This window comes from Alosa sapidissima, chromosome 3 (assembly GCF_018492685.1).
Source record: "Alosa sapidissima isolate fAloSap1 chromosome 3, fAloSap1.pri, whole genome shotgun sequence".
Lineage (NCBI taxonomy): Eukaryota > Metazoa > Chordata > Actinopteri > Clupeiformes > Clupeidae > Alosa > Alosa sapidissima.
In genome coordinates, this window is record NC_055959.1 from 2,159,964 (window position 1) to 2,171,529 (window position 11,566).

Here is an 11,566-nt window from a genome sequence, read left to right on the forward strand (position 1 = left end):
GAGGAGCGTTTTCTGCTTCAGGCCGGGTTTCGTCCCCAGTGCACTCTTTTGGGTCAAGGGAGGAATGATGAATTAGCAAATGATGTTTAGGTTTCCATCTGATACCGTGTCGGTCGTGTGTGTTCAAGAGAACTGCATCCCATTATGCGGACCGTGATGAAACTGGGGAATGTCTGTCCACTCCCGTTTCCTACTGTGCCAATAGTAGACCACTCTCCAAAAATATATTGTGATCTCTGCCTAAATAGTCTCAGCCATGCTGTCTTTTTTTGGAATACATTTACTCGTGAAAGGTAAATAAAAACGGATAGAGCTCCTCAAATGAATTCAAGCGGTGAAACAGGAGGACGTAAAAATGCACTAAGACGCACTTTTCTCCACCAGCTGGGAGACCTTCAGATGCGTCCCAGCAGCTGTTTCTTTCTTTCTTCACCTCCAGACAACAGGGCTTTGGCTGTTCTGGAGGCCTTATTCAGACAGTGGTTTTGAGGCCCGATTCGGTGGAGATGGAGAGCTCGGCCCCGTCGCCACGTTCCATGTCTCCCCCCTTCTCTGGGAATTTTTTTTCTCCGCCGTAGAGCGCCCCAAGAGAGAGGGTTTGCTGCGCCGCAGTGTTGCCATAGGAACTTTGTTTGCATTTCCCACTGAGTGATTCCGGGGCTACTGGCTTTCAGCTGGAATTCAAACTCTCAAAATTGAGCTCGCAGGTCGGTCTGGAAAAGTAATCGTCAGTCTGCGCGTCGGCTTATTGGAAGACATTTACGGGGACGTTTCCGTCTAGTGAAAATTGTGCATGCAGCCAGGGGAAATACTAGGGAGTTTTCTAAACCCAAAGGCTTGAGGACAGGGCTGCACTGGGCACAGACATCCTCTACAGCCAATTTATACAGACTTTATCTGGGCTATTTTGTGTTTTGTTTTAACCTTGAGACAAGAGGTTTCCTGGCCATTAAAATCACAGAGGTGAAGTGCACAGTCGTCCATTTTGTGCTGCATCACAGAGCCCCATTGAGCGTGCTCCCGGGTCTCTTCTCCCTCAGCACACCCTGCCCGCACTCCCACTAGGCTCACGTTGAAACAAAGAGCCCTTTGAGCGTGACCTTGACAGATCACTTCCCCGCGCACCATAGGAACCGGTGCAGAGGAATCCGCTCAGTTCGGTATCCATCCCACAACAGATTATCCCTAAAGTAGAGATCATATATTTCATGAACCAGTGGCATCATGAACAAAGCGGACTGGTCATCACAGTGGTCATCTCCTCAAGGCCAGGGTGAAGTTAGTGGGATGATTAATATTTGCCAAAAACAGATAGATAGCCTATGTTTTACTTCAAACAAATGGATTAATGTAATTGTGTTCTTTTAAAAAGCACAAGAATTATTGTCAGTTTATTTTGGCCTACAATCCAATCAAGATGAGTCTGGCATGGTGTATGGATAATGATATTTCAAAGTGATAGTGTTATTATTAGAAGCCAAATGACTTATGCCTGGTTCTCTCAGAGCAGATGGAAATGCCTCTGTTTTGAGAGCAATTTCATCTAATTTGCAGTGACAGCCTAGAGAAACAAATGTCCGAGTGAACATTCAGGGGAAGGCAAACTTCAACAGGAGAACATTGAAACCAGCTGCCTAGTCTTTCCTAACGGTCTCCTGCCAATCACTGAGGCTGTGACTAATGTTGAAGGTTCATCAGCACTACCAAAGCTTCTGAGAACAAAAAAAAAATTCAGTGTCATTTCTGCTTAAAAGCACCATCACTTATCAAGCACTTCTCTAAAATTGTCAGGAAATGCGTGGTTTGAAAGGAAATTGCAAAAGGATATATTTTTACACTTCATGCAGATTCATGCTTGTGGTGATGGTTAGAGTGATAATGACAACATCAGGCACACAGACTTCCAAAAAGGTTTTGTTTTTTTTAATCTCTGGAAGGTAACCGTTACAATTGAACAGCCTGAGGAATAATACAGACTGAAATTGCACTTCACAACCTTTTCCTTTCTTAAAAAAAAAGTAAAAAAAAAAAAAAAAAGGCATCAACTCGATACATTTCTGTCATAAGAAACAAACAGCAAAAAAACAACCAAAAAAAAAAACTGTACATAGAAGCTTTTTACAAAGCATTTGGAACTCTCCATTTCACAATGCTCTTTCACATTTTTACTTCTTTTTTACACTTTTTACAGAGTCTGCTACATTCTCTTCTCACATTTAGCTGTGGAAGTGCGATCAATGAGAGAATGACTGTTTCCACTTTTTCTTTTTTTTTTAAAAAAAAGCAAAGGCATTTCCACAGTGGATGGCTTTGCAAGAAGTCCGACATCTCGTCACATTTAAAAGCCGTAGCCTCTGCCGTGCTAAGCCTTGAGCCAGCATCTGAGGAGGCTACTGGGGGCACTTGAGTCTGTCTCTCCTCAGTGCTCCACACGGTCCTCAGTGCACTGGAGAGGCCACCTGGGCTGTCTGTAGGGGGAGTGGGTCCCTCCCCCCCAACCCAAGTCTTCCAGGAGAAGCCCCAGCTTTGAGCTCTCAGGGGCCTGAGACGTGCGAGTAGGGGTCTGGGGTTGGGGTCGCGGGGTCGCGATGGGTGTGCTCTGCGGTCTCAGTCCGTGTCCACGTGGCACGGGTTGGTCCCCAGTCTCTGCGCCTCCCGGTACGCCGTCAGGAAGTCCTTGTAGCGCGGCATGCAGCCGAGCCACGCCTCGCCGAAGCGCACCGTGCCTGTAAAGAGGAAGTCGCCCTCGCCAGGCCTCACGCCACACTGATGGGGCATCTTCACACGGCCAGTCCAGCGCTTGGCCCGCCCGCCCCCCGACACAAACACCCGCGTCTTCTGCCGGAGCAGCCGGCTCAGAGACACAGTGACTGAGGACCGCTCCTCCTCCTGCTCCACGCTCACAATGCTGCCCTGGGCCACTGGGAGAGGGAGAGAGGGAGGGAGAGAGGGAGAGAGAGGGTGGGAGAGAGAGAGAGATGGTTTCATTTCAATGTTTGAATTGTGTCCATTACTGCGATTTTGTTATCACTGTTTGTATTGTGTTATTGCACTGTAACTTTGGCAACATAGCATGAGTCATGCTGATGAAGCAACCTTGAACTGAAAGGGAGGAGAGAAGGGAGGAGAAGATTGTAGAGAAGAGAAGAGCTAAGCTGATCAACAGCCGAGTTTCTCCTATCACCTGGTGATTTAGCAAAACCAACAAACCACCAGGTGTGTGTGTGTGTGTGTGTGAGAGTGTGTGTGTGTGTGTGTGTGTGTGGACTGTGTCTAGGCCTTACCGAAGTCGCTGGTGCAGACGGCCAGGAGTACCTCCGCGTCACTGCACGGCTGGCAGGGGGCTGTGGAGAGAGAGCAGGGGGCAATTAGTCGGGTAATTTCACTGCTGGAAAACACACTGCTAAAGTCATCAGCAGCAGGAACCCCCCACCCCCCACCTCCCCCAGCATATCTGAGGCAGCTAACTCTTCTCATTAGAAAACAAACGATGGAAGTCAATGTGAGCTTGTGACCCCTTCAAGCATCCACTACCTCTTAAAATGCACACAGAAGACAGCCACGTGTGCCTCAACACACACACACACACACACACACACACACACACGCCCGAGCGGTGGTAATTAATTTCTCTGGCGTGTGGTTATTTATTTACACTGCAGAGGCAGACCCGGCCGTCATGACCCACTGGCTTCCAGTTAAACACAGAAACCCAGCAGTGGAGGCCTGCAGCACACAGCCGCTCGTTAAACACACAAACACACACACACACACACACGCACACACACACACACAGGCTGAGGGCCACTGGCCAGCCCCAGGGGACACCTTTCAGAGAAGGAACTCCTCACACTCACACTCACACACACACAAACAAAACAGAGTATGACACACACACACACACAAAATAAAACTTTTACACACACACAAACATCGAACAAATCACACTCACGTACACACACAAACAGTTTTAAGAGTTTAAACACATACACACACAAACACAGTCATTCATTCAAACTCCGACACACACACACAAACTCAAATGAGAACCAGCTGAGGGGGGGGGGGGGGGGGGGGGGGTGTACGGATACAAGACCCCGGCACTGTGACTAGCACACTCCCAATGGGACCAGTAGCACGAGCCACTCTCTGATCACGCAGCCCTGGACTGAGGGTCCGCTATCTGACCAATGAGAGAGACAGAGTGAGAAAAAGAAAGAGAAAAGCTTTGTTTAGAGGAAGTCCACCACTACTTGATCTTGAGCTTGCCCAGATCTCGACAGCAATACTTTCACACAGCAAAACTAACCTCTGGCTTCCACCCCTATGCTTTTTGGCATATGTGTGTGTGTGTGTGTGTGTGTAGGTTAGTGGTGGTAGGAAAACTGAACAGCCCAGCATAGACTATTTATAATTCCCCCAACCCCAATTCTCCCTTGATCCAGCAGTGTTAGCGAGCCTGTGTGTGTGTGTGTGTGTGTGTGTGTGTGTGTGTGTGTGTGTGTGTGTGTGGGGTGGGCTGGGGGGTAGCACTCTAAATGAGCCCCTTCATGTCCGCCCTGTGATGAGTTGACTCAGGTGGCTCACAGACAGGGGTTTATTAGCGCGGTTTTCCTCAGCTGCAAAACTGCCCCGTGGGGCAGGTGTGGAGGTATGGGGAGCAGTGGGGTGGGGTTGGGTGGAGTGGGGTGGGGTTGTTGGGTGGGCTGGGTGTTGCAGAATCAGCAGAAGACTGAGAGGGAAGAGGAGAAGGCAGTAATCCCCGACAAATGGGCTGATCCACCACACCCCAAACCCCTTCTTGACCCCCCCTCCACCCTCTGCTTTGTTGGTTCAGGTGGTCAGTGCCCTCGCCCCAGCTAGAGAAACAAAAATCCACCCCAATGACCAACCAAACGGCGATGATGCATAATTTTTTTTTATTAAAAGCAGTCGGTTAAAGGCTTTCTTTTCTTTTCTTTTTTTGAGCAGCCACAACGTTTGTTCTCTGATGCCACTTTGTCCTGCTGAGCTGCTGAGCTAGATAACACTCATCCTCAAAAGAATTTTCATGAGAAAACAGTCAAGATTGCAAAAGAGCAAAAATAATAACGGAAAAACAAACATGGCGCAACCCCGAACACAAACTTGGTTTGGGCCAACCATCGTATCGTTTCATTTCCCAAGAGCTGTGTTGGGGTGTGTGAGTGGTGTGGTGTGTTTGTGTCTGTGTGGTGTGTGTGTGGTGTGTGTGTGTGTGTGTGTGTGTGTGTGTGTGTGTGTGGTGGAGAGAGCAGGGCTTAGGTCAGCTGCTGTTGCCACATACACAACCAGTGCAACACCACCGGGGTCAAAGGTCACCCATCCACAGCGCTCAGCTACGGCCGAAACCGAGCCGCCATTCCATGACCAGATGAGACGCCCGTCTCCAAACACCTCAAAGCGGCACCCCTGGCTCCTTCAGGCGGCCTGGGCAGACATTGCCCTCCACGGTAAGAACATCAAACCCAGGCTATGAAGGCCTCCTTAAGATGTTTTTGTGTTTCCCTTTTTGGTTCATAGCTGCGCCCGGCTCACATGTCAGTGGGACATGACAAGAGGGAGTGGGGTTGGGGAACGGGGGGGACCACAGGAATGGGCTGGCATCTGATTCAGCAGCCCGTGCCGGCCCCACATTAACGCAGCGCAGGCCGCGGGCCTGACCACTTCAGAGGTGCGAGGGGAGAGAGGTGGAGCGTGGGGCGGAGAGGTGGGGAGGGGGAACCGTCTCGTCCCCTCCCAACATCTGGGCCCAGATGCATTCCCCACTAATGGAGTCAAAAACTCACAACATAATGGCTATGGCATGGCATCAGAGAGGGAGGAGGGAGGAGAGAACGAGAGAACAAGAGAGGAAAGGAAAGGAAGGGGGAAGGAGAAAAAGAAAGAGAAAGATGAGAGAGGAAAGAGGAGGACGGGAGAGAGTGAGAGGAAGAAAGAGGCCAAGACAGAGACGGAGAGACGGTTGAGACGGGAGGTGGGGGCAGAGGGGAGTAGCAGAGCGCAAAAGAGTGGAGGGAGAGTGGAGGGGTAGAAAGAGAGGAGGATAGTATATCCTTTCCACATCTGGCCTCTGACACATTCCTTGGTGATGGGAGGGCAAGTCTATCCCAGCAAAGTGGGTCCAAGGCAGAGAAGTTGGAAGATGGAGCGAGAGAGAGAGAGCGAGCGAGAAAGAAAGAAAGAAAGAAAGAAAGAAAGAGCAAGAGAGGGAGAGAGAGAGGGAGTGAGAGAGAGAACAAGAGCAAGAGAGCGAGAGAGAGAGAGAGAGAGAGTGAGCAAGCGAGAGTGGTCATCTTACTGATCCTAGCCATCACGTCTCTGTCTGTAGGCCTGCCAGCAAATGAGACACAGACCTGAGGAGGCTTGCCAAGGACAGGCGTGACAAGACCCACTGGATTCAACTACAGGTCTACAAACCACAAAGCCACCGGGTCCACACGACTCCAGAACAGCCCTCATGGTCTCCCTGAGGCCCTCACCCCCTCATCCTCACCAGCTCTTCACTTACACCACACAGCCCGTCTGCTGTGTAGAAGCCAGGGTTTGCACCGTGAGCCAGCATCCATGGGCCAGAGAGGGATATGTGAGCTCTTAAAGAACAGTAAATAAAGGGTGGAATGAAAAAAGCAGATGTGGGAAGATGGGTTGCTCTGCGTTTTGGGGAAATGAAAAAAAAGTGAGAAAGGCAGAAAAAAAAAAAAAACACACACATGCACGTATCTGCACTGCTTGAGGCCATGAGATTTTGGCAGGTGCACAGCATGAAAACAGAAAAATGATGTTTTTGTGAGTGAGGCAACGTGTTTGACTGGGAGCCTCCATGCAGTGCAGGCCACTGGGAGGGGGGGGTGCTCGGTGTCCAGGCTCTCCGGGGGTGACTCGGCGTGAGCTGAGCTTATACGTCATCAGGGAGGGTTGATCTGACCTTTCTGATTCGGTCTCAAAACAAACCACATTCGGAGAAACAGCAGGTCCGTTTGGAGTGAAAATAAGGACACCGAACTTGGGGAGAATGGGAACCAGGGGCCTCGGCTTCAACAAAAGTGGGAGAACTGTCAGTGCTTGTGAGGTCTTCATAAAAACACAAAGCGCATATGTGCACACTGCACGGTATGGCAAAACAAGATTTGTTGAAGATTTAAACAACAATCATAAAAAAAAAAGAAGGAAATGGATCAAATGAGTAATAGTCTATGGGGGCGATACTGCAACTACCGATCAGAACAGTATGAGTCATCCTCATCCGTTATCAAGCATTAGAAGCTGGACACACACACACACACACACGGTCTGACGCCACTCCACTCCACTCAGTACTGGTGTCTGAAGTGGAGACCTACCGGTGAGCGAGTTGGTCCCGGGCAGGTCGGCGACCAGCTCGTACTGGAAGGCGGTGATGCGGCGGCTAATGTCCTGGTGCAGCACGGCCTCGATGAACACGGCGCCCTCCTGGATGCTGAAGCAGTGGACGCGCGCACCCGCCTGTTCCTCCTCCCGCAGCAGCAGGCGCAGCTTGCCCGACCGGTCCAGGTAGATGTTGGTGCCGCTGGACTCGGCCGAGGGCTTGATGCAGACGGAGAGGCGTGCGGCCGCCGGCGACATGGTGTTGGGCCGCAGGTTGACGATGATGGCGCCCGTCGGGTAGATCCACTCCAGGGAGCCCTGCGAGCAGCGCAGATATACCTGCTCCACGTCCCGCGCATGGCCTTCATGGGTCAGACCACTGGGGGGAGAGGGTGGCATTAAGGGAGTGGGGGGGGGCGGGGGGGGGGGGGGGAAGAGAGAAGGGGGAAGTGGTTAGGACCTGTCAATCAACCCTCAAGCACAAAGGAGGCCTTCACTGCTTCGCTCGCTTGACAATGACTGAATTAATAAAGTGCACTCTTCCACCGAACACCCCCCCCCCCCCCCCCCCCCCAACACAGACACAGACACAGACACAGACACACACACACACACACACACACACTCCCAAAGGATGGCCACAATAAGTCAGGCAAAAGTTAATGTTGCCTTGAATTCTTATTGTGAAAGATTTAAATAAAACATGGTGTTTCAGTTTTAAATGGAAAACAAACAAGACCAGGTTCACTCAACTTGTGTTTTACAGCTACCATCCTACTAATTATTAATTAAGATGTAGTGATTTCTATTCCCTTTTTGATGGAAGTTGGTTGTATCCACATCACTAACATGAGCTGTGGAATACTATAGGCTATGGTCTTTTAAACCCTGAACCACAGTCTTAGGGCAAACAGGTGCTCTTTGACCATAGGCAAGTTCCAGCTTTTAGATAGATAGATATACTTTATTGATCCCTAGGGGAAATTCAAAGAGTTTAACACACATTGACACATTTCCACGCGTGCCCTATCCCTGCTAAATGCCTCCTCTGACCACTGACTACATTCTCTACTTAGAAGTGCGAATCAGATCTGTATGGAGCTCGGCCATTCAAATGCTGAAATTCTCCCAAATACAGAGACTGGAAAAAAATGTCAGTTTCACTTAACTTGGCCTAGGGAGAAAAGACTCTGCTTCAAAGGAGGCTTTGAGCTTTAACGTAATTGTTAAGAGCAGTTTGCGCCTGAACTGACTCCAAGCTGAACCTAATGCCAAGGAGAAGGCTTTCTCTGAGGGCAGAATGGAGAAGAAAAAATGCAGTTAATATTGTTTCACGCAAGGTGTTGAGGCCCACGCGCAAGACCGCCTGCATGACCGATCACGTGCAGGCCCAACTCCATGGATCTCCACAGACTCTCTCTCTCTCTCTCTCTCTCTCTGTCCCAATCCCTCTTTTTCTCTCTCTCTTTGTTGGTGCCGTGTTCTTCTTTCGTCACTTTGGCAAAGGCACGGCCTGGCACAAAGCCTTGGAGAAGCTATTTGAAACAGAAGTCAGTGATCTAGGGACGCACGGCACGGTGTGGCCCGGCTCCGGCTCGACTCTGGCGTGGTGCAGAAACAGTAGCCGGGAGCCGGCGGCAGGCAAGTGCAAATGCAGGTCACGCAGTGCACCTCGCAACAGCTCTTTTCAGACCAAGAGGAGGAAGAAAAAAAAAAAAGATGGGGGGGGAAGTAGAAGCGCTCAGGCCTGGCAGCACTTCTGTCTCTGGGCACGGCCTGCACAAAAGACCCTCAGCTTGCCCTCTACCAAACTGCACATCATCTGGGGCTTTCATTTATTTCATTTTTGTACCCCACCCACCCAATTTTAGGCGAGGGGGGGGGGGGCAAGGTCCAAAATCAGCCATCTGCCTCCCATTGCCACCCACAACCCCGGCGGTTAGGGCTGCTCCACAGAAGGGACGCCCCAACTTCAAACTGGAAATGGCTCCAGGCGGCGGGAGAGGGCAGCGTGGCGGACTCTTAAATCTTGCACTGGCCTTCTAAAGCGGGACATGTGCTGCCGAGCCGCACGACAGGCCTCTTGCCAATGCGTCTCTAATTATGTTTTTTTTTTAAATGCATTTTTTTTGCATTGCAGTAACAGTAATTAGCCTGGCTGCTAATTAACAACAGATCATTGGTTCAGCCTTTCAACACATCATGCTCTCTATGGCGTGGGGTGAAAGCTCATCACAACCTTTTTCTAGGTAGTAGGCCATTTTTAATACCTCTATTGAAACTGTCATTTCAGAACAGGTTAGATTTTAAAATAAATATGTGACCTTTGTCAAAAATACAACAGCTGTATTTGAGAGTTGATTCGTACATAATTTGGCATTTGAATAGCAATTAGGATACCAATGTTCAGTGTTTTCTACACAATACATAGGCCTGTTTAGATTTTATTTTAGATTGTATTGGGTCTACTACGCTACTTTTATATGGATCTGACTGTCATGGGTTTTCAATATGAGCAAAAGAATAGATGATAAACCTAAAATCATAAGAAAATGCCAAACAACATTTCTTTGAGCCTCATACTAATTAAATGTAGTCTAGTTCTAACATAGTTCGAATCTTAGAAAATATTTAACGTATAGTGAGCAAAGATGTAGGCTACGTCTGAAAAAGACTGATACTTTATCCCTTGCCAAGTTTACTTGGTTCGCTCCCTAATCAGTGCAGCCCAGATTTATGATAGAGCGAGGGTGAATTCGATACTTTGCGGAGAACCGCTTCTACATTTTGGCAGAAACCAAGCACTTTCAATAGTTTCACAACAGCCCAAGCTTGCACTGAGAGTTTCACTGGCCAAGGTCAATTATTTTACCTTGCGGTTCTTTGCAAATGGACTTGCTGTTAGGCCTACCGTCTGCCTTGCCGAGGAGCAAGTCAACTTACCACAAGTGATAACTAAGTAGGCCTACATTTCACAGGAATGTATTTGTTGGGGGGCATTTTCCGTGGGTTCACGCATGTAATAGCCTACTTAGTCCACAAGCAACCTGTACGAAATTAAATGAATAGCTTAAAATCAGGCTACTCATTCATTACGTGCACACAACCCACGCATGTTGCACATTCATAGGCTTCAAATCAAAATACAAATATAAAATACAAATGCAATGTGTTTGATCAACGTAATTTTCCAGCATTCTTCATTTATTTCAGGACTAGACTGCACGTTTGCTCGAACTGAATGGTTCTTAGATGCCACTCTTAACAGAAAAAATGCATTTTCAATCGGGAGGACAACCGGACACAGCAACGTCAGTGTAGTTTCAATAAATCATGGAGCAATATTACGTGATCTCCTCTAAGGGCAGAAAAGATCTTCAGGCGATTATTAAGCATATTTATTTGCAAATGGTATTGCCTTTTATTCTTCACAAAAGGCAGGCAACTGTGAAAAAGTTACGACTACAGCCTGATAAACCGTGAATGAGTAGGCTACCTCTCTGTTAAAGTTAAGCAGTGTATCTGACAGTCCGTAGAAGAACAGTCGTCTAAACAAATGTAAACTGTAACTTACCTTCCTCTCCAACTACACTGGTCACTGGAATATTGAGAGACTGCTATCCGACATAAAATCAGAGCAGATAGTAAAAACGCCAAAAACGGTGAGAGCATGTTTGTCCCACCGTCTTTCCTCCCCAATTCGATAGTAGGTCACTTGGAACTCAGGTAAAAAATAATCCGTTTCCGCAACTTCACCTACATTGTGTTTCCGTATACACATAAAAGTAACCAAGACCTAAACTGTTGGCTATTAGTTTTCGGTAAACCGTTTTAAAAATATCTAGAGTTACTTCACATTATGTCCGTTCACCTACGATGGCACTTCTGAGTTTGCGTTCCTCAAAAGCGCAGTGAGTAGCCTATCTTCTCGACTACTCAGAACTACTTCAGATTCCACCAAACGTCACAGGCTCAGCTGACGGACAAAGCACGCTTGCGCACAACCACATTTCGAAGTGTTTGAGACTGGCTTTGAGGTTAAACGAGAGGGCACAGGATTGGTCACTCCTACTATTCGACCACTCTGGCTTTCACTTTCCCTATATAGAAGCAAGACAGCTGAAGACACAAGTTTGAAATCTGTTGCATCTGTGATTATTTTATCACTGGCTTAGGCTACAATTTGCTTCAATTTTGTATC

The 11,566-nt window shown here is 48.4% G+C and overlaps 1 protein-coding gene across 1 annotated transcript; it reads right to left on the reverse strand.

The window, feature by feature from the left end:
• Nucleotides 1-1,901: 1,901 nt before the first annotated feature.
• Nucleotides 1,902-11,355, reverse strand: metrnla (meteorin like, glial cell differentiation regulator a). Its single transcript, XM_042087373.1, has 4 exons — nt 10,940-11,355; nt 7,362-7,744; nt 3,285-3,344; nt 1,902-2,921 (listed from the first exon to the last, which is right to left on the reverse strand). Exons 1-4 carry the CDS (start codon nt 11,035-11,037, stop codon nt 2,608-2,610), a joined length of 855 nt encoding a protein of 284 aa, XP_041943307.1. The 5' UTR covers nt 11,038-11,355; the 3' UTR covers nt 1,902-2,607.
• Between the last annotated feature and the right edge of the window lie 211 nt (nt 11,356-11,566).

Bases quoted from the DNA above. Each gene is read 5' to 3' on its own strand.
- metrnla (XM_042087373.1), bottom strand. From the start codon at position 11,037: ATGCTCTCACCGTTTTTGGCGTTTTTACTATCTGCTCTGATTTTATGT. The intron at 3,345-7,361 runs GTAGGTCTCCAC...CTCTCTCCACAG, and splicing joins CGGGACCAACTCGCTCACCG to CCCCCTGCCAGCCGTGCAGT. The intron at 2,922-3,284 runs GTAAGGCCTAGA...TCCCTCTCCCAG, and splicing joins CGTCTGCACCAGCGACTTCG to TGGCCCAGGGCAGCATTGTG.